The sequence below is a fragment of the Rattus norvegicus genome, chromosome 3, assembly GCF_036323735.1.
Source record: "Rattus norvegicus strain BN/NHsdMcwi chromosome 3, GRCr8, whole genome shotgun sequence".
Taxonomy (NCBI): domain Eukaryota; kingdom Metazoa; phylum Chordata; class Mammalia; order Rodentia; family Muridae; genus Rattus; species Rattus norvegicus.
The window spans coordinates 164,339,870-164,361,965 of record NC_086021.1 but is presented as its reverse complement, the minus strand read 5'-3'; the positions used below and the strand labels follow the sequence as shown (position 1 = coordinate 164,361,965).

Genomic DNA, 22,096 nt, shown 5'->3' with positions numbered 1-22,096 from the left:
TTAAATGGAGTGGCAGAACTTGAGTGGTACTCTGGTTACTTTTCCCAGGCAGCTTGTTCATTTTCATGTTTGTAGTGTTCCCAGAGAGCTCCAGAAGGGCACTCTGTGCTCGTTGTCTGTCCCCTACCCTGAGTTGTTTCCCTTGTTCTATGACCCTGCTATCCACAGCTGGCTTCTGAGTAGTTAGCATGTGCTTGCTTACTGGGGTGACAAGCATGGATGTACCAAAATGTAGCTGGAGTACCATGCTGGGTGTAGGAGCATATTCCAGCCCCTCCGCTTCCATGAATCATCCTAGCCATCTCCCTGTGACTAAGTTTCTCCCCATGACCAAGATATCATAAACAGCCCAAGTAAACAGAACTAGGGGTGGTGCTCCCAGAAGGAGAATTCAGTTGTAACAGCTGCTGTGAGATGCTGGGTCAGTTCTGAACACACAAGCACCTTGATGGCAGTAACAGCACTTCTGCCTTTGCAAAGTAGGTACCAGAACCAACGAGTATCATAGACACTTTCATAGTTTTACTTGGTTCATTGTCATAGAAGGTTGTTGAAGGTACAAAAGAGAAAGTATGACTAGTTCCCAAAGGAAGTTAGAAAAAAACTCATTGATGCTGTACGCTTGGGCTGACGGCTCAGTAGGTAAGAGCACTTGCTGCTCTTCCCAAAGACCAGATCAGTTCCCAGCACCCACATCTGATGGCTCATGGGTGCCTGTAACTCCAACTCTAGAGGATCTCACAGTTCTGTGGTGGTTTATGAACACTCTTGCGCATGGCACATCTCACATGTGCACATGTGTAAACACATCCTTAGAACCTTCCTCTTACATAAATTAGTGTAAACGTTCTTAAAATCAACTTCTTTACTTCTTTGTCTTTCAAAAGAGCATACAAGTTGGATCTAGTGGCGCACGCCTTTATCCCAGCACTTGGGCAGAAGCAGGCAGATCTCTGAGAGTTTGAGGCCAGCCTCCTCAAATAGTAAGGTCCAAAATAGCCATGGCTACATAGAAAGACTGTCTCAAAAAACAGACAGAATTTATTAATTACAAATTAATACTAAAAGAGCAGACTAGCCTGATGTAGCATATGCAAATAATCCTAGCACTCAGGAGGCTGAGGCAGGAGGATTACTACTATGAGGCCAGAGTAGGCTACATAGGGAGTTCAGGGAGCTTGTCATACAGAATGAGATGTTTGGGGGTGAAGCTCTTCAAGGACAGTACCTCTTTTTACTTGAGCTATTTTTTATTATTGATCTAGCACTTGAGATTGCTCATCCATGTTTTTATTATTAAGTATATATTAGATGAATTTGTATGCTCTAGCTGACCCAGCAAGGAAGCAGAGACCTAAGAAGGAGTTAGTAGTGTCTGTTTCTTACAGCATTACATCAGTTTTTTGGAAAAGATTCTGGGAACTAAGCAGAAGACAGAAGGCAAGGACTCCCTTCTGTGAGCATTCTGCAGTGAAGGTCCGGCCTCCTCACAGGAGTGTGAAGTGACCATCAACACAGCAGATGGTAATGGTTGACGCTGAGTCACAATTACATACCAAGCCCTATACTAAAACTCATGTTTTATTTCAATTTAATCTTTATGCTAAAGCGGACAACGTAGTCACCTACACTTTTCATATGAGGCACTGAGTCCTGAGAAGGAAAATAATTGTCATATGAACACATGGATAATAAGAAATTACACACAGTAGGTATGGTAGCTCATTCCCTGTAACCTCAGCACTTAGGCCGAGGCAGGAAGATTGCCATGAGTGTGGGGCTCAGCCTGGGTTGCATAGTGAGTTCCAGAACATCATAGGCTATAGAATGAGCCCCATACATGGAAGGGAGGGAGGGAGGGAGGGAAGGAACGAAGGAAGGAAGGGAGGAAGGAAGGAAGGAAGGAAGGAAAAAAAAAAGTTGGGATTAGAAAAAATTAAGCCGAGTAATTCTGCCTTCAAAGAAATGACCATGCGCTTTGTTGGGTCAGTACTGAGCGTGAGGCACTGGACTCTTTAAGGACAGAAACAGGCACAGGGCCAGGGAGGGCACAGGCAGGAAACATGACTGTCTAGAACGTTAGAGAAAGGCCTTCCACCTTTGTAGAAGATAGCGCTAGAAGGTTTTTTGTTGTTTTTATTTCATTTCACTTCATTTTATGGCTGGTGCTGAAAAGAAGTCTCCGATAAACCCAGAGAATGCTCACTGATGAGTCCTGCCAGACAAACTGTTTCAGCTGTCTCTAGGTCATTGCTTGGTAGTTGATGACGTCTATGAAATATTGAGAAATTAAATATAATTTAGTCTGTGGGCAGTATCTCAAAGTAGGGCCCTCTAAAATTCAGTGAAACTTGTTAGGGACGGGGGAAGAATCTTTTTTTTTTTTTTTTTTTTTTTTTTTTTGGTTCTTTTTTTCGGAGCTGGGGATCGAACCCAGGGCCTTGCGCTTCCTAGGTAAGCGCTCTACCACTGAGCTAAATCCCCAGCCCCTGGAAAGAATCTTTAATAGACATTCTATTATATTTAAAGGTAATTGCCTTTAAAAAGAAAATGCAGGAGAGTGGCGATATTTTAAAAATGAAAACTATCTTGTCTACATGATAGGAAGAAGCTTCTTTTACTAACCTAGTTTTAACTGGATGAAATCTGAGCTAGGCAATGTGAATTTAGTTCTGTTGATCCAAACAGGATTATTTCACAGTGAACTATAAATAAAAATAAACCAAGTAAGTGCCCTCAACAACCAAGTCGGGTCAGTGCAGACTTTGTCTCCATGTTCCACAGGGTGAGACTCCTACAGGACATGGAAAACTGTTAGTGTAAATATGGCATTCTGAATTCTGTAATTCCTGTCTTCTCCCTGTGGACACACATAACAGCGTCCACATCTCATTCTCTCCTTGTATTTTTTTTTACAGAACTTGAGGCAAATGCTGCCATAGCCTCTGGACAAAGGTAAGATGACCATTTCTGCAGACCTAGCATGACCCTGACATAACTTCTTTGAAGGATATCAGCTTTCTCAGTCTTTAAACCTCTCCTCACCTTGTCCTTCTCCTGTACTCTGGCACCAGTTTATTGTTACTGCTCACAGAGAGAGAGAGCTGCTATGAGCCCTCATTCCTCTGGGGAAACATTTCGCCTAATAAAACTTGATGACTATGTTTCTACCTTTTATGATTGTTTTGAAAACTGATGATGTATTCAGCACTCAACATAGCGAGGAAATGAGTGTTCTGTTTATAAATGTTACCTTCTTTACTGGTGGTCCTCAAATATGTCTTCTGAGCATAGTTATTTGATCCTCAAAGGTGAGAGAGGAAAAAGCCAGGTAGGGTAGGTAGGGTATAACCCCAGGCCCTACCTGTTGAGTTAGCTGTGCTGCCCTATATAACCAAACAGATAAGGCACATCTGTGGTTTAACCTCAGCCCTAGAAAGGAGTTTAATCTCCCAAGAATCACCCTTTTTTTAGTGAAGGAATACAGTAACATTTTAATGAATGTCTCATATTTATATAGAAATTTAGTTGTAAAGTATCTTCATAATTATTTCTCATTGGATCTTCCTATCAGCTCTTTTTTTAAAAAAAAATTATTTATGTATGTGCGTACACTGTTGCTGACACACCAGAAGAGGGCATCAGATTCCATTACAGATGGTTGTGAGCCACCATGTGGTTGCTGGGAATTGAACTCAGGACCTCTGGAAGAGCAGTGAGTGCTCTAACTGCTGAGCCACCTCTCCAGCCCTCATATCAGCTCTTTATATCAGCTAATATATTCCTTGCTGTACCCTGGGCTATAAGCTCTCTAGATGTATTACTTTATTTTCACATTTTCCATTATAATCATAAAACATATTATATAGATGAGAAATCTAAATGTCAGAGAGCTTTAACTAAATTGCCCAGATTCACAGATAGAGCAAATGGTGAAATTGAGTTTCCAACCCATCTCTTTCTGACCCCAGAATTCTCTCACATTTGACCTATGTATTACAGTAGACAAGTTGAGGGTTTTGTTTGTTTGTTTGTTTGTTTGATAAGACTCTACACTCTAGAGAGCAAGGAGTTAAGCATTGTAGCTGATAAATGCACAGGTTCTCCAACTTGACCCATATTATCTAATTCTCTATCAAGATGGTATTTACCCCATAGGTATCTGTTCACAGAGCTGCCTGAACACTGACCACCCAAACACATGAGAGTTGTTGTATTACTGTGGCTTGCTTTGTTTGTTGATTGATTAATTGATTGATTGATTGATTGATTGATTGAGTCATAAGAAAAAGGGTCTGCTATCAGAAAAGTTAACTATTTTCTAAGTTCAAACAGAAAGCTATCCTTAGAATCTCTAAAAAGTGATGTAAACCTCTTTACTTGTAATTCCACCCTAGCTCATCTGGCTTCTCTGCTTTTCTTGGTTTGTGGTTTGATGTGAGGTAGATAAGTAATAAATGAACAGGTATGGCCCAGTTCCCAACCACAGTGCTACTGGCAAAAGTTCTCCCAGCAAGAGTGAGCGGTGATGCAGTGGTAGCTGATAATCAAGCTGTGATTTGTACTTTTAAGGAGCTCACAGGCTCATGAAAGGCACAGGACATTAAAATGGACCATCTGGAGCTGAGAGCAGAAACAATTCAGTAGTCAAGGGCACTGACCTTTCTTCCAGAGGACTCGGGGACTCCCAGCACCCACACAGTGATTCAACTCTCTGTAACTCCAGTTCTAGAGGATCCAACATCCTTTTCCGGCCTCTAAGGGCACTGCATGCGTATGTGCACAGACATACATACAGGCAAAACACCCACACACATAAAATAGGTAAATCTTTAAAACCCCCATATAAAATAGAGCACCCCGTGGATGCTTTAGAAGGTCATATATTTAGACTGTGAACCCAAGAGGAGAAGAGAAGTCTACAGGGTGCGAGAGGCAGGGAAAACTTCCCAGAAGAAATGGGCTTTATCTTGTTTTATTGTATAACATTTCCGCTCTGTGCCTTGCAAATAAATTTAATGTGATTTTTAAAAATTATCTTAATAAGCATTCTGAACCATGGATATAGTAAAAAGTTTATTAAGAAATTTTCAGATTCATATCAGGATTAAGCCTGGTAATTGTAGCACATGCCTATAATCCTAGCACTTGGGAGGTACAGGCTAGAGAACTAAAAGTTCAAGGTTATCCTTAGCTATATAGTAAATATGAAGCCAGACTACATGAGACCTTATCTCAAAAAAAAGGGGGGGGGGGTGGAGAGAAAAGGAACATCAGAAAGTTGCAGCGTGACTCCTCCGGTAGTCTTCTTTACAGCATATACAGAGACACGCTATTCCACATGTGGGCACTTGGCCAACTTCTCTACTGGTTTGGCTACTTGAAATACACATGCACTCGTTTATCATGGATAGTGTGGCATAATCTTCCACAAAATAATTTTAAGACTGCACTTAGATATGCCATAACTAAGTATCTTTTATTATTATTATGATGATGATGATTTTTATGTCTGTCATAAACTTGTCCCTGTGTCTTTAATAACAATAGTATTACCAATTTTAAACCTTTAACTACTGGCTGGATGGTGGTAGTGGCGACATATGTCTCTAATCCCAGCATTCTGGTGACAGAGGCAAGTAAATCTCTGTGAGTTCCAGGGCAGCCTAGGCTACATGCAAGAACTCTGTCAATAAATTAAATAAATAAATATCTTTTTCTACTAAAATTCCAGGGTTGGAGTTAGGGCATTCAGTTTATCTGCAGTAGATTGTGAATATAGTCCTATTACTTATTACTATATTTTTATCTAATTCCAATATCTGCTCAAATTTTCCTAGCCACCCTCAAATAATTTCTTTTGAGACAGGGTCTCTCTTTGTAACCTATGATGGACTATAACTTACTATGTAGACCAGACTGGCCTCAATCTCAGAGGCATCAGCCTGCCTCTGCCCTTAAAATGTTGGAATTAAAGGTATGCACCACTACATACAGATTTTAGGTATTATTTCGGGCTAGCAGAAACTTGTGGACATCTATTAAATACACTATGCACCTAGACTTTCACCAAGTGATGTGTGAAGGGGTGTATTACCACCTTAGGGAAGCAGTGAGGGTCTTCAGAGGACCTGCTGCAGTCCTTTATGCCTCTCACCTGCCTTCCCACAGTCCACCAGCATTGTGCTTTCTTATTTTATTTTTCTACTGTAACAAGCTAGACTCACTTTTAAATTCTCAGTAGCATTTTTCTGTTTCTATCTAGATTGACTGTGGCTTGTTTTGTTTTTTTGTTTTTGTTTTCAATGCTGGGAATCAAACTCAGGCCTTGTACATACCAGCTAGACTGAGCTGTATCCCTGGCCCTGGGTAGCTGCTAGTAATCTACTTTCTGAATGAAACTTTAAAGAGTCCCTTTTTGTGTGTCGTAATGCCCTTAACTTTCTTGGAAATGTGGTACTTCTGTCTGTTAGCAGTGAGCCAAAAGAGACAGTTGAGAAGTCCAAAACCCCCAGCCGAAGAAACTCTCGAACTGAGGAGCCAACTATGGCTTCTGAGAATGTGGAAAATGGACATCGAAAAAGATCTTCTCGACCTGCTTCAGCCTCCAGCTCTACTAAAGGTCAGCAGTGGGGCCCGATGCTTGTGGGCGTGGGGAGATTAAGATGTGCAAGGGTCCTCATCACAGCAGCTCCCGTCCGTCCATTCGCTTCCCTCCTAGCTGTCCTTGGTTAACATATGGTTTGCGTGTATGCACAGCAGTAACACTGCTGGGAGAATAAAGAACTTAGAATACTAGGGTAATCTCGTTTTAAATAAATATTTGCACCTAAGTGAGGCTTTGAACTTACAGAGATCCACCTGCTTCTACCCCCAGTGCTAGGATTAAAGGCCTATGTCACAACACCGGGAAAGAAAAACAAAATTTTAGCCATGCACTTTTAATGTACATGCTTGTAATCCCAACACTTAGGAGGCTGAGGCAGAAAGATCATATATTCAAAGCCTGACTCAGTTCTGGGCCAAGTTCTAGGTCAGCCTGGACTACATCCAGAGACCTTGTTCCAAAAACAAACATTTATTATCTCATGATAGCATAAAGGTACACTGTTAACCATTCCCACCAGTCTTCAAAAGTTGTTCTTGGTTTTTTGGTTGGTTTTTTTTTTTTGTTGTTGTTGTTGTTGTTTTAATTTTTAGCCTTAGTCACTTGTTTACTTGCACTGGTTAATGCATTAAAGATACCCTCAGCACTGAGCTGTGTTAATGATGTGGAAGAGGGAAAGCAAAGCCACCATTACTTCTCTCCCTGTGTTTCTGTCTAGTCTTTGGCATGTCCGCAGTCTGTTGTGTGACTCTGACTCTGTGACCCACTAATTGTCCTTACCCGTAACAAAGGACTTTGTTCTATATTTATTAAACAGCATGAGAATATGGCATGGGAAAGAAACAAGGATTTCTTTACAGAAATCTTTCACAGAGTTTTAGAATGGAAGGAGGCGTTTTACTGTCTGCATGTGACTCTACGTAGCCCTCAACACAGCAGACAGGAATGATCATTCTATAGCCACATGCTGTTTGCAGCATTTATGGTAGATAACTTGTTTTAAGGTTTCTTTCAACCTGTTGGCTGTTTTCAGCAAATGATTGCCATACCATGCACATACACATATATTCTGGGCCAAGGGCATACAAAATTATGTAACTTAAGATGAAAACTTTGCATTTATCTTAGGTTGTAAAAGCTGCATGGGAGATTCAAGGCATGGTAGGGTTGGTTACATTGTTTTCTGAAGGACAGGTTAAATTTAAATATGCTGAGTTCACAGGAGAATAGCAAGTAAATTGTCTTAACTGACCTTAAGGGGTATTATTGATTTTGCTGCCAAAAGTTTAGTCTTTTGGGAGCTAAAAGACATTTTTCATAAAAATATATCACCACCTTTACTGGGGGCCTCATACATTGATTTTTTTTTTTTGTATTAAAATTCACTGGGTCCCTTGAAGTGACTTGGAACAAAAGGGGGTCAAACCTGACAGTGCTCACCCTCAGTTCTTAGCCTTATCTGTCTGTGTCTCGGATCCACCATTTGATTTTCTTTCTTTTTTTTTTTTAAGACAGGGTCTTTCTGTGTGTCACTGGCTGTTCTGGAACTCAGTACTTAGACCAAACTGGCCTCAAACTCAGAGAAATCCTCCTGTCTTTGCTTCTTGGGTGCTAAGATTAAAGATATGCACCACCAGCTGCTGTTTGTAAAGTTGACTTAGTTGATACTTCTATATGTATGCATGAGTTCTCTCAGGTATTGTGCACATGAGTGTGCATGCATGTGGAGACCAGATGTCAGTGCTGGGTATCAGCCGCTCTCTACCTTGTTTTTGTTGAGCCAGTATTCTGTCATTAGACCTGGAACTTGCTGATGATGCCAGCGAGCTCCAGGGAACTGCCTGTGCTTCCTCCCAAGCACTGAGACTACAGGCGCGCCCAGCTCCGGCCCTTGCTTTTCATGTGGGTGCTGAGGATCCAAACTCAGCTTCTCAGGCTTTCCGGCCAGTACTTCACCAACCCAGCCATCTCCTCAGCCCAAATGTTGTTTAAAGGATAAAGATAAAACCCCACTTAATATATAGAAATCTATTTCTGTACAGTTACCTATTTCACTCCAAATAACAGGTTTGCTTGCAGTGAAAAGTTAAGAGTTGATGATAGGGACAGGATAGTGACCCATGCCTGTAATCCCAGCACTTGAGGGGTGGATGTAGGAGGATGGACCACAAGTCCGAGGCCAGCCTGGACTAGTAGTTACTTCAGGTAGCCTGAACTACAGAGAGAGATCTTGTATAAATTAATACATAGTTGATTGTGGGGAATTATGTGTGCCATAAAGAAAACCGTTATTAACGTCCTTCCTAGTCTGTAAATATTTGGAGATACTCTCCCACATGGCACAAGCAATATGACCACCCAATAAGAAAACATATTGAGGGGCTGGAGAGACGGCTCAGATGTTAAGAGCACTGACTGCTCTTCCAGAGGTCCTGAGTTCAATTCCCAGCAGTCACATGGTGGTTCACAGCCATCTGTAATCAGATCAAATGCCCTCGTCTGATATGTCTAAAGATAGCTACAATGTACTCATCCATGAAATAAATCTTTAAAAAAAGAAAACATACTGGAGTTTTTAACAGCAGCCTCGATCTGCATTGGTCCATCTTAGAAAATCATATAGACCAGAGTTAACAGCAGTAATATGTTTGCTCTTTTCATCTGTTGTTTGTGGTGGCCTGCCTTCTTCAAAATGTTATGATAAAAGAAGACAGTTTCTCTTAGAACACTGAACCTGGTAATGTAGCATCAGAGAGTTCATTCCATCCGCAAATAATTTAATCTGATTCATCTTTTGAATTAATGTGAGAAACTTTTTTTTTTTACCTCCAAAGAGGTAAAGTATATAAAACATTGTTTGGGTTTGGAAGTTTGCTTTTGTTATTCATAACATCTCATGTAGCCCCAAGACTGTTCTCAAGACCATGTGTGTGGTGCCTGTACCTTCTAAGTGCTGGATAACAGGTGTGATGGCAAGGCATGTGTCACACTACCAGGATAAAATATTCTTTTGTACTATTAAATCTAAAATACCTACCATGTAGCAGCATGAAAAGTAAGTCAGTACAGTTATTAAAGAAATGTTTACATTTGCAGAACTTGAGGGCACTACTGTTCTCTGACATAGATGACTGGAAAAGTTTTGAATAAACATTTAAATCTGAGATGAGTAACTTGAGACATTGATATGTACAAGGGAAATTAAAGGAATTAAAGCAGTCTTTCCCTATTATGTCACTGTTGTGTATAGGTCGTTCCCACCTATGCAGCCCTTAGGATCAGGGAAGGTGTTTCCTGTTTTGAACACTCCATGTGTGTATGCATGATGTTTGGGGGTTGTGGGACTAAAGATGGAGCTCAGGGCCTCATGCATGCTAGGTAGATATCCTGCTGAATGCTCAGGTGCACACTCATAATAAAGCTTCTTTTCTACCCCAAGTATTAATTTTTCTGGCCAGGTGCATTTCATCTTGTCATATTTTATGCATGTATGTGTGCATGCCAGCCAGTTGGTTCTCAAGTGTCTTTCCTACCACTGAGCCATCTATCTCTATGGTCTTTATCACATTTCCCCACTTGACAGGCTCTAATCTACAGACAGGGGTTATTCTTTCTCACCACAGGCAAAGCCTGTGACTGTTTTCAAATAGGGCTTTACTATGTCAATTCTAGTCATTGTGCATGCCTACGGGGCACTGCTGCCTTCATTGAATGTGTGCTTCCATTTCTCCGACAGATATAACTGGTGCAGTGCAATCTAAGCGAAGAAAATCCAAGTAAGCAAGCAGGAAGATGACTTGATACTTGTAAATGTTTGTGAATTTTACAAAGAGCAATTTTCAGCTGTGACTTTTTAAATCTATTTCTGTACAGTCAGTCATTTTAATAACGTAATGACGCGGTCCTTTTCCTAATCCCTAAAACCTGTCTCATAAAGTGTAATGGGGAGCAGCCCTTTTGGTGTTGCAAAATGAAGTTCAAGGCTTCTAAAATGTTGCCATGTATTGAAAGGAGCTAATGCCATTGTAAATGTTATTAGTTTCACATTTCTTGAGCAGCCTAGAGTACAGGGTGAACATTTGTAGATCTTGTAATGATGTATTGTGCTGTGGAAGTACTGTGTGTGAATAGCAGTAGTGGGGCAAAAAGCAATCTTGTCATTTGGAAATGTAAATAATTTTATTATATAGTGTTTTGGATGTATTTGTTGTAGAAATGGACCAGTGAATAAAGAGAATCTAAGGGTTTGTACAATGTGAAATACTGAACGTGTTAAATAAATGTCTTTGTCATAGAACTTAAAAGTATGTTATTGGAAAGGATGATCAAGCTTCTCTTGTGGGTCACAGATGAGTAAACAGAGCTTTCGCTGTAACTCAGACACATCCCACCTGAAATGCCCACCCAGCAAGCTGAGGAAAATGCACCTACTTGCTCATTCAACTCATTCTTGGCTTTGAACAAACCATTTCTGTTTAGCAACATACTGGAGTGGGGTGTGCGCACTAATAATGTCATTTGTCTGAAAATAGTCACCAAGTATGGTGGTATACACTTGTAACCATAGTGCTTGGGATGTAGAGGCATAAGAATTACCAGTTCAAGGTCATCCACAGCTACATAGAGAGCTTGCTTGTCTCAGAAAGTAGAACCAGCCTTCCAACAAAAGCACCCAGGGTTTTTAGAGATAAGAGGCTGTCAGCAACTTCCCCCACCTGATGCCTGTGCTGCTCCGTTGGGAGATGCACTGATGAGCAAGATTGCCTTAGCACAGTTCCACACAGTTGACTAGATAGCTCTTTGACCTTGGCATAACCCAGTGCTTGGGACCAAAAGAGTAGACCAGTGTCTGCTGTGCTCATTCTCATTTCTGTACCCAGGTGTCTTCATCTATGTGTCTTACAAGGATCTCCTAGAAATATTTTATGAGTCAGACCATATACTGTCCTCTTCTAGCAAACTCTTTGTTCTCTTCCTTTCTTGTATGACAAATGAGAGCAAAGCCTAGCCTACTGATAATGCCCTCCACCCTGACTGTACTTGAAACTGTAGTGTTTCTCAAACTTCAGCTCAGGCGAGGCAGAAAGCTTAATGTGCTTTAAATAGATTTTTATTTGTTTATATTATTTTTTTCTCCCATACAGGAATAGCATTACAACCTAACATTCAGAATCCTGTTACACACATACACAGGCATGCCACATGACCAGGTCGAGGTGGTTGTGTCCTTGAGTCTGTCGACACATCACAACATGGTCAGTCAAAGAGTTTTCACTTCAGCCAGTCTCAACACAAAACACCCAACAGAGATGCACTCAACTTGTTGGTTCCATTTGGAACTAGGTGGTAGGGAAAGAAGGTATTTGAAGCAGGCTGTGGTTTGTCTGCATTCAGTCCCCTCACACAAAGCTACGTGGATCTTGAAAGCCACCCAGGAGCTCTGGTAGGGTCCTTGTTGCACCTAAGACATTATAGGTCCCAGCAAGTTGCTGAGAGGGTTCCAGGCTGGGGAGCAGGCATACTCCAAAACAGCACCAAACTGCACTCACACACACAGGGCCCTGCTGGGCTAGACTGGCAAAGGTTAGAAAGTGACACCAGCTCAAGAGAACCACTCAGACTTACTGGAGAAAGCTGTAAGTTGCCCTTTGATGTAATTGGGACTCACTCTAGAAACAGGTCCCTCTGACATCCTTAGTTTTGGCAAAGTGCTGGTAGTACTGACATTAATACAAACTGGTACAAATTTCTCTAGGGTCTCTGAAATCACCAATCAAGACAGACTCTCTAACCTCCTCCTGTCTAGGGTTGCATAGGACTTTGTGAATTCTGGTTCCCTTGTGTATTCAAGTTCTGTGGTTTAAGAAAAAAAATCCTGAAGCATGCTCAAGGTGAAAGGCACATACACAGTCAATACCGTATGACGAGGTCTGATGCTTCAGGAGTCAGACTAGCAGGAGACTGAGTAGTGTTGGTTCTTAGAAATCTACACACAACAAAAATATCGCCACACTCAAATGCTACAGAAATGCTCTATAGGAAAGTACAAAAGAAAAATAAGCCTTGCAACCAGTCAGATGAGAGATTGGAGGGGTCTAGAACTACTGGAGCTTCGAGAAATCAGGTCAGGAGCGAGGCCTTTTGAAATTTGAGCCAAATGCCCTATCAAACTTCCCACAGCAGCAGGATCATGGGCATTTGCCCAGGACTGAGCCTAGGCCCCAACTGGCAGTGAGGAATAGACAAGAAGGGCAAGAGGGAGTTTCAGCTTTTAAAAGTGCTGAAGATCCAAAGCTGGCTGGGTAGTGACCCTTAGGACAGTTGGAAGAGTAAGTGTACTCGGTTGTAACTGAAGAACTTGGGACAGCAACAAGGTTTTCAACTAACAGGGCCCTAATAAGCTAGTGTAGGATTTTGATCTGCTTATAGTTCCTGTTTGGCTTATTGGGCTAGAAGGCCCTAGCCAGGCTTCCTCTGTCCCCATCCTGGGGATACCCTCTCCCATCCCGCATGAAGCCTAGCAAGAAAGGGTCAGAGAGGGCAGCTACTTTTTACCCTCATAGGAATGCAGTTTTCTCCAACCCCAGCATGGCTCTGAGGCCTGAAACCTGGGGTTGGAGTGAAAGGGAAGACCTGTGTTAGTATGTAACAGGAAATCTAGGGGTTTTAAGGAAGGAAGAGCACACACTTAAAAAAGGACAGCTAGAAAGAACTGGAGACAACTTGGGGCATCCCAAGAGGCTGTTGCTGGTGTCTGAGCCCCACCACAAGAAGGGAGAAGCTGGCTACCCCATCCCTGTGTCCTAACCAAGAAATTCCTTACTCCTGATATTTAACTAGAAAGGGAAGAGGGATCATAGGGCACTCAAAGAAAGAGCCCTGTGGGAGAACATTAAGAAGACTCTTGAAGGCCCTGAATCTCTGTAAGAAAAATTTGGGAATCTGGACACTGAGGCTCCTGACCTCCTCTACCCAGGAGTGTTTATTCCCCAGCCATATTGAACAGAGTATGAAATATAAGGCCAGAGGCAAGATGAAGGCAGGGGACTGTCAGTCTGGGGACGGCTTTACCCCATAATCCCTCCTTAGCATCATTAATTCCTCCTTAGCATCATGCCTCTCTGCATTCTTGCCTTGGGGTAAGGTGTCCTTCTCCCTGCCTGCAAACCCTCTGGCCTGCATCTCTCCTAAGCTAATTCTAGCACCTTGGGCATATGAACAGAGATGGCCAGGATATTGGGGCCTTACCCAGCTTCTACTCCTGGGGTGGCATGTCAAGGTAAGGTGACAAGGTACAAGCCCTTCGGACTCCAGACTCACAGGGGTGGGGATGGGTAGGGGTTACTCCTGAAGAGGGACAGACTTCAGGAAAAAAACCTGGAAGGCAGGATTATAGGAAAAGGAAATGGGGGCAGACTCCAGGCTCAGGCCTAAGACCAGGGCTTAGCTCCTCTGACCAAGCACAATGCCAGCTCTCAAGATGCCCTGCTCCCTTCTGCTTCTCAACCCATCTGCCCCTGCCTGAGTCTCCCAATAGGCTGCTTTTTTCCCTCCATTCCCTTCACCTTATCTAACTTACAACTCACCGTCCTCTTCCACATACTTAAACTTTCTAGGCCTAAGCAGCAAGAAGGAGCCCAGCCCCCAGGGCAGAGAAAAGGGGAAAGCTGAAATCAAAACCGTGCCTGATCCCTGACTGCAGGGTAAGGACAATGGCCCAGGCCTGGCAGGCTGTACCTGCAGGATTGGGAGGGAATTGCCAGGAATGAAAAAAAAAAAAGGAACAGGAGTGGGAGCGATCCCAAACAGAGAAGAGTAAGTCTTGGAAAGTAGGAGCTGAAAGTGGAGAATGCGCCAGGTCAGGGTGTGAGAGGCTCTTAGAAATCCGGTGGGCTAAGAGGGAAAAAGTGAAGGAGCGAGAGACAGAAATAGGGGTCTGAAAAGGAAGCATGGGAGACGAGGCGTGGGGAGTGTGAGTCAGACACTTGGGGAGGGAGGACGAGGATGAGAGAGGTTAATAGGTGAGTTAGATCAGAAACAGGGAAGTAGAGGGCCATCATCCCACCTCAAAACTTAGGAAGGAGGGAGGTTGTGGTATCCGGATGGAGGCGGGCGGACCCTGAATACCCCTTGAGCAGCACACTGGCTGCTACAGAGGAGGCAGAAGGGACCAAGAGACGACGAGGGATTCGCGGTGCAGCGGGGGCGCTCAGTAGTTGAACTGGCGCTGGCACGGCTGGTAAATGAAGCTGCCCTGGTGCTTGGGCCGGCGCGAACGGCTCTCCCGGGCGCGATTCTGCCGTTGCAACACTTTAGCACTCAGTGTGTGGCGCTCGGCGCGCTGTCGGGCTCTCTGCAGCCTCCGCACCTGGCCAGCCTTCTCCAGCAGCACAGCTCGAGCCGGCATAGGGGCAGCTGCGTGGTGCAGGGCCCTAGGCTCCCGGCGGGCAGGCGCCAGCTCTCTGCGGGGACAGAGTACAACTCTATCAGAGGGGGGAGAGGTAGGGGTTGGCCATCCCACACAGTCTCTGCGGGTCAGGTCACATGATGTCCTAACTGAGGGGTACAAACTCTTCCCTTAATCACGGTTAGAGGCTTGATTAAGTACCTGGAGTAGGCAATTAGACAGAATAGGGAAAAGGCTCTGAGCCCCAATCAACACAAGCCCTACTCTGATTCGGTTGGCAATTCAGGCTGGTCCCTCCCAATCCTCTGAGCCAGGACTCTCCCAATCCCCACCTTTAGCCACAAGACCACGCCTCATTTCATCTGTGAGCCTTGGTAGCAACCCACCTGACACGCCCTTCATCCCAAGGACACGCCCCCTGGAGGCAAGACTCCTAGCCTCTAGTCTCCATCCTCAACCCACTCACCCATCGCTGAGGTCCTGATCAGGCAAGGCAGCTTCAGGGTGAGGGGAAGGTGGCCCAGACTCCAGCACTATGGTGCTGCCGGTGACATAAACGGACATGCTGGGATGCTCAATGAGGAGGTCCTCCAGGGGATTGCTCTGGAGGCGGGCAGGCCCAAGGCCGGGCCCCTCTGCAGTAAAACAGGCGGGAGGGGTAACAAACCAGCTCTCGTCCATCAAGGAGGGCGCGGGTGGGGGGCGGCCTGCAGGAGCAGGAGAGGCCCTGGGGTCGGGTGGAGCTGTATAGCTGTCTATAGGGTTTGGGAATGGGAAGCCATGCGAAGGGCAAGGAGCAGCAGGGGGCGGGGGCGGGGGGTGGACACACACACACACACACACACCGGACACAGGGGATGGGGAGAGAAAGGGCATCGTTAGTCAGACCTGCAGCTCTATCCATCGTGCCCCGAGAGCACCTGAAGGGCCAGGATCCTTAGCCCGCTGCCCTAGGGATCCCAGGTGTGTATGACCCAACAAATGCCAGGGGACAGGGCTTTCAAGAGAAGGGTCTACGTTACCTCACCTCTGGGCTCAGTGCTTCAACTTTACTTTGCCCAGCAGGCCTAGGGGGAGTCCAACTTCCAAATAGTCCCCTTCCCCTTCCATATTGCAAAGCCTCCTGTCCTCATTATGTTTCATGGACTAGGAAATCAGAATGCTGGCTCCTGACTCGAGCCTCACCCTGTAGGTCAATGATGAGCCAGCCGTCCACTTCATCCTCCTCAGAGACAAAGGCCCCCGGACAGTTGGAGTCTTCAGGAGGTGCGGGGGTGCTAAAGAAAAGGCTGGTGAAGCGCTGGAACATGGTCAGCGGGTGAAGCAACCTCAAGGGGGCGCCCTATGGCAGTTCAAAGACCTAGGAAGCATAGAAAGACGTTAAGGACCACAAACTAAAGTCAGCCCTTCACTTGGTAGCTGAAGACAGGGCTAAGCCCCTAGCTACCACAGCAGTGACAATAGAGAAGCTTATGGTGTGTGCTTTTCTGCACCCAGTAGGTGTTCCTGTTTGCATTTAGGAAAGTGTTGGGTCTTTCCTTCTCATCTGTCAAATGACAACAGTAATACCCTAATAAGAGTTAAATGGGGGCTGGGGATTTAGCTCAGTGGTAGAGCGCTTACCTAGGAAGCGCAAGGCCCTGGGTTCGGTCCCCAGCTCCGAAAAAAAGAACCAAAAAAAAAAAAGAGTTAAATGAGCCAAACACTTAATGACATGTTTAGAGCAGTGCCTTGAGCACACAGTAAACATTCAATAAGCTAATAAACTTGGTGTTATGGCAGGGTGCTTTGGGGATATGGAAGAAGTGATATATATGACCAGGCTTTGCCAGGGTAGGTCTCTAGAGGAAGACACAGCCAACCTGGGCTTTGAAGAGTAAATAGGAATTTTCCACTAAGGGAAAAACATATCCTTACTATCATCATCATCCTTACTAACATTCCTGTGTCAGTAACATACACTACACTAACTTCATCTATTTGTCCTCACAGTGGATGAAGGGACAAACCTGGAATCTCAGTACTTGGGAGGTAGAGGCAAGAGGACAAGAGTTCAAAGACATGATGACCCCACGTCTGTCATCCTAGCCCTTAGAAGGTGGAGGCAGGGGGATCAGGAGTCCAAGTCCTGGTTAGGCTACCTAGTGACTTTAAGGCCAGTCTGAACTACATGGGACCCTACCTAAAACACTAAACAGCCTCTGGCTACATGAGATCCGTCAAAGGGACTGAAAAGGAGCGGGAGGGAGAGAGAATATTTTTTCTGGTAAAGAGAAAAATAAAACAAGGCCCAGAGAGGTTAAGTTCACTACCTAGTCTCACAGCTAGTAAAGTGCACAGGTAGTATTTCAATCTACATAGTTAGTGGCACCCATACTCACTACAGTCCACTACTGTCTAGATTAGGCCTTTTTTTTCTTTTTTTCTTTTTTCTTTTCTTTTTTTTTTTTTTTTTTTTTTTTTTTTTTTGAGCTGGAGACCAAACCCAGGGCCTTGCGCTTGCTAGGCAAGCGCTCTACCACTGAGCTAAATCCCCAACCCCTAGAATAGGCTTTTTTAACTTAATAAATAGGCCTGTGGCTACGTGTAATTTTTCTAGGAAAAAAAAATCTTGGACTTCAGCAAGGTTTTCTAAGCAGCAGCCTTTCATAGACCAAGAATAATTAGTGGGGTTTGAAAGGTGCTCCCTAACAGAAACCTCACAGTTCTTGCTACAATCTCCCAATGAGATTGGGCAACCCTCAGATGAGGGGGACCTATGCCCACAGGTCCTCCCCACAACTCTAACCCCACCCCCCTTTTCCTAGATTCTTGTTCAAAGTCAGCATCCCTGGCCAAGAGACAGAATATTGGCTAGTGAGACAACATGCCAGAGAGAGATAGTGGAAGAAGGAAGCTGTCAGATGCGAGGAGCCCTTGAGGATAAACTCAAGTGTTGGACCAAGACCCAATCCTTCCCTGGACTAAGACAAGAAATTTCCTGTTCTAGGAACATTCATCTACCCAATAAAGCTATAGCTTAATGGTGGTGTGACAATGCAGAATGCATATAATCAGAAAAACCTCAACAGATAATATCCAAGAATGATGCAAACAGGGAGAGCAGACACATGCCCTGGTCCAGCCAGCACCCTTGTGCCTATCCACTGAACAACGTAGAAATCCTGGCATCAAACTTTAGCACGCATTTCCCATGGTTCACACTGCGTGCCAGACCCTGACAGGAGCCTTTTCAACTGTTGAAAATGTTGAGTGAGAAGCTGCCTGGTGGAGATCATACAAAAGTTAGTGACAGCCAGTCAGCCAGCTACAACTGCCCCCTCCTCCTCTGACCACTAGGAGAGCCTCCTGGCTTCCTGGTTCTCAGATTCCTGGCTCTGCTCCAGGAAGAACCATTCCCTTAATCCTACAGCAGCTGTGCCCAGAATAGCACTTGAGGCCAAAGCCAATCCCAGCCCAGGCCATTCTTGAGCGACCCCCAACCTGGGAAGGACTCCAGATCTACTTACTTGGAAAGTAAGAAACATCCTTCTGTCACCCTGGAAGCAGACTCGGGAAACAGCCTAAGCACTGTAATCACTAGTGCCAGGCTCTCCCAGCTGCCGGCTTGGGATCTGATGGGAAGCCAATAGAGGGAACTCCCAACTCGCTCTCAACAACATCTGCCCTGGAGACACCTGGAGGCAGGCAACTAGTGACTCACCTTTCTGTGGTCAAAACAGCTGGGAGACAGCAATTAACTGGGTTCTGAGGTAGAAAGAAGGCAGAGGAGGTCGGGGCCTTGTAAGGGACCCAATTTTCAGAGACCCCCTGGGAAAATGACCACGATCAGGAAGAAGACTGAAACACCCATCAAATTGGGTTGGTGCTGAACCCAAGATAGGGTCCTCAGTAGATGGATATATAGCTTGTACCTTGTACTTCAGCTAAGGGATCTGTCGCTTATTGGGTGTGATTGTAATTGGCTGAGATCTCTAATAAACTACGTCTCTCTGAGTCTGTTTCCCCCTCCGTGAAGTGGGCGTTAAGACCCTCAATATTTGTAGGCTGAAAATGACATCAACTAAGTCTCTGCACACATGCCAGGGATTAGAAGAATGTTATTATGTTAGGGGGCGGAGCCTGAAGACTGAGGGGATCCGCTACCATCTGGTGCTGTCTCCAGGACCTGGAGTCTGAAGCTTCCTTCATCTACCTTCCACCCTCTCGACTTAAATCGAGTTTTGCCATCTGACCCTTCTTCAGGTCGCAAGGAAAAAGCAGATGAGATGCCTGACCTCAGTCCCTAGATTAGCTCGGGGAACCGCCGAGTGCCCTCGGGTCTCGCTTGCCTTTCAGCGTCTCTCAACCCTCGACCGGCCGGGCACAACATAGCGCCCACCGGGTCACCAGAGGACAAGCACCCAAGCAAGCCTGGAAGGCGGGGCTGGCCTTGGTGACGTCTCAATGTCATATGCAAATAACGCGACGTCATGGCCTACCGGCTTAGGGCAACCAATAGGGAGCCAAGAACGCAGCTCCGGCTGCCGCCGGCGGAGACAGACAAAGAACGGGAGAGGGGGGCGCAGGGCGTGTCCTGGGGGTGCCCGGAGCCCCCAACCCCGAGGTCGGGACTCACCTGGGGCCGCTGCAGCAACCGCTGCGCTGAGGTAGTTGTGCGGCCGGGCGTCCCCGGGTCGCCGGTGCTCACAACCGGAGCTGCATACCGGGGACAGGCCGAGAGACGGCGGGGCTCGCGAACGGACGCCCGGAGCTGCTGCGGCCGCTGCAGCCGGGGCTCAGGGCACAAATCCGAACGCTTCAACAGCTGATTGTGACGTCACAAAGGGGCCCGCCCGCTCGCGTCAGCGGCCGTCGGAGCGGCGGCCAATCGCAGGCGTCGAATGCTCTTTCCCCGCCCCTCCGCGGCTTGCCAGCGGGTGGCTGCATCCCGGGAGCTGCGCTCCCAGCCTCTGTCTGAGTGGAGGTGACGGCCCGAATTCCCTGCCCCCAGTCACTCACAGACCTCACACTGAAAGCGACCCCCCAATTCTTCCTCAAGAATCCCACCTCGCCGCTTTTTCCGCACATATCCCTGCTCCCTCACTTGTCCCAGCGCTCCGCACATCCTTAGCCTTCATCTTAGGTACAGGACACCCACCCCACTCACCCCCGCCGCGCTCCATCTGTAAGTCCCTTCCCCCCCGCCCCCGTCCCCCTTGTTCTTTACCCCACTTCTCCACACTGTCGTCCTTGTCTGCTCTCCCTCCTCTGTCTTACCCCTACACGTTTTGTTTTCCCCCACGCTCTCCTTTTTTTTTTTTTTTTTTTCCCCCGGTGGGTTTGAGCAGACCTTGCCGGTTCCGCGGTTACAAAGAAGCACCTGCGAGTTAGGGAACTGGTAGGGCTGACGGGAAATCTGGCCAGCGTGGGACTTGGAAAGAAATTGCTCTAAGCTGAATAAACATTGACCTGGAGACAGCTCAGCCTAGAACGTTTACATACCTTATTTAGTCCTTATTTGCTACCGGAACAGGACAGAGGGAGGAGTGACAGACAGGACAGGGATTGTTAAGTCCTGATTTACATGTGGAAAAACTGAGATTACATGTACCTGCCTTTAATTTCAGCACTTGGTAGGTAGAAATAGGTTCAAGAGTTGAAAGGCAGCTTGAGCAACAGGGAACCCCAAGAGAGGGGAGGGAAAGAAGGGGCAATTACTATTGCTTCTTCCAGACTGCCAGCTGACTTTGAATACTTAACATATGCCAAGCACTGTGCTGCTTTTTAATCTTCACAATAAACCCAAAAGGTGGGCATTATCCTCCTTTTATAGTTAAAGAAACAGACTAGGAGGTTCTAAGTAACTTCCCGAGGTAATTAAGCAATAGTCAACAGCAGAGCCAGGAGTTTTAACAGGAGTTAACTTACAGGCACCAACTAGCCTTGACTGATCACTACCTGCACCAGAGGGACTGAATTCCAGGATTCTAATGTCTGCAGGGAAACCTGGCTTCCAGTCCTGTGTCTCAACGATGTGATTTCAAGTAAGTCCTTACTATTCTGGGCCTTAGTTTACCTGACATGCTGCCATAGGTGTCCAAACTTAGAGCTGACAGGGTTTTCCAGACCCTTCATCCTCAAGACTCTGCCAAGTTCATGCTCCAGGCTTGAGCTCTTGCAATGGCCCGTGAAATCCTTAGGGGATTTCCACTGCTAGAGCATCTGGGTCTTTAGAACAGAGTTGGGAGATGAAGCTCTGAGAGTTGCCCATCTGGCCAACAGGAGCTAGTTCAGAGCTCCATGCTCTGGTGATTTCAAGAACCCTGCCCCAGCCTGGTCAGAAAGCTATAAGGGAGGACTGAAGCCTGCCAGGCAGAGGAGACAGCCAGGAAATAATACCCAGAGGCTTGGGGGGAGACGATTAGCACTGTGTTCCTCACACTAGGGTTTCCAGTGTGTCCTCATTTGTGCAAGCCCGAGCCTCTGCCTAGCACAGCCACTTCCTGCTAATCTCATACCCTCCCTTGACCTCCTTGCTGACAAACTAATCACTAATGTGTCCCTCCTGTCATACCGCCTGTTTCCTCTAAAACCTTACATTCTCACAAAGCCCCACAACCCCAACAACACCGATGGTTCTTCACAACCCAGACCCGGTTCTCAACAGCAGCTCCTCCTTTCTTCTCTGTGTACCCTGTGCTAGTAAATCTTTGTCTTTTCAAAACTCTCTCCTCTGTCTAGATTGCCTTCTCTGAGCCTTCCTAACATTCCTCCCTGTCTTCAAAATTCGACTAGACAGTGATGACTTTGATGGACGGTCTCAATTGTTTTTTCAACAAATGGAAGTGTCTGAGTGTGTTGCTTACACTCGTAGTCCTATCTACCCAGTGTCTGGGATAGCCTGGGCTACATTTCGAGTTAGAGCACACATGGTCTATGAGAGAGAGAGAGAGAGAGAGTGTGTGTGTGTGTGTGTGTGTGTGTGTGTGTGTCAGACACACATTGACATTGAGTCAGAGTTTCACTACATAACTCTGCCTAGCCTGGAACTTGCTATGTACATCAGACTAACCTGGTCTCACAGATAATCACTTGCCTCT

General features: G+C 45.7%; 3 protein-coding genes and 1 non-coding gene across 20 annotated transcripts in view; 3 read left to right on the top strand and 1 right to left on the bottom strand.

Moving 5' to 3' along the window:
* The window catches only part of Ncoa6 (nuclear receptor coactivator 6), a 71,018-nt gene extending 60,114 nt beyond the window's left edge, over window positions 1-10,904 (top strand). For 8 of the 11 annotated variants that reach the window (XM_063282997.1, XM_039104105.2, XM_063282996.1 and 5 more), the window contains 3 exons: window positions 2,919-2,955; window positions 6,474-6,622; window positions 10,344-10,904. In XM_063282997.1, coding sequence (XP_063139067.1) covers window positions 2,919-2,955; window positions 6,474-6,622; window positions 10,344-10,387 — 230 coding nt within the window. In that variant the 3' untranslated portion in view covers window positions 10,388-10,904. Of the gene's footprint in view, window positions 1-2,918; window positions 2,956-6,473; window positions 6,623-10,343 lie in introns of those variants that run through there. The other 3 variants (XM_039104107.2, XM_039104103.2, XR_005501749.2) reach the window with 2 other exon arrangements.
* A 791-nt stretch (window positions 10,905-11,695) lies between these two features.
* Window positions 11,696-20,348, bottom strand: Tp53inp2 (tumor protein p53 inducible nuclear protein 2). Of its 7 annotated transcripts, none has more exons than XM_063284177.1 (5): window positions 19,292-19,588; window positions 18,524-18,761; window positions 16,200-16,374; window positions 15,481-15,769; window positions 11,696-15,069 (listed from the first exon to the last, which is right to left on the bottom strand). In XM_063284177.1, exons 3-5 carry the CDS (start codon window positions 16,321-16,323, stop codon window positions 14,817-14,819), a joined length of 666 nt encoding a protein of 221 aa, XP_063140247.1. In that variant the 5' UTR covers window positions 16,324-16,374; window positions 18,524-18,761; window positions 19,292-19,588; the 3' UTR covers window positions 11,696-14,816. The 7 variants fall into 7 exon arrangements, with proteins under 7 accessions (XP_063140247.1, XP_063140248.1, XP_038961418.1 ...); XM_063284178.1 differs by having other exon boundaries at window positions 18,718-18,761; XM_039105490.2 differs by lacking the exons at window positions 18,524-18,761; window positions 19,292-19,588 and adding an exon at window positions 19,633-20,348 and having other exon boundaries at window positions 15,481-15,649.
* Window positions 18,543-18,641, top strand: Mir6334 (microRNA 6334). The gene has a single exon (NR_106708.1). It is a non-coding gene; the product is annotated as a microRNA 6334 (primary transcript).
* A 173-nt stretch (window positions 20,349-20,521) lies between the features above and the next one.
* Pigu (phosphatidylinositol glycan anchor biosynthesis, class U) overlaps window positions 20,522-22,096 on the top strand; it is a 96,434-nt gene continuing 94,859 nt past the window's right edge. The window contains exon 1 of the mRNA XM_039105329.2: window positions 20,522-21,040. Within this exon, the coding sequence (XP_038961257.1) occupies window position 21,040 (1 nt within the window). The 5' untranslated portion in view covers window positions 20,522-21,039. The remainder of the gene's footprint in view (window positions 21,041-22,096) is intronic.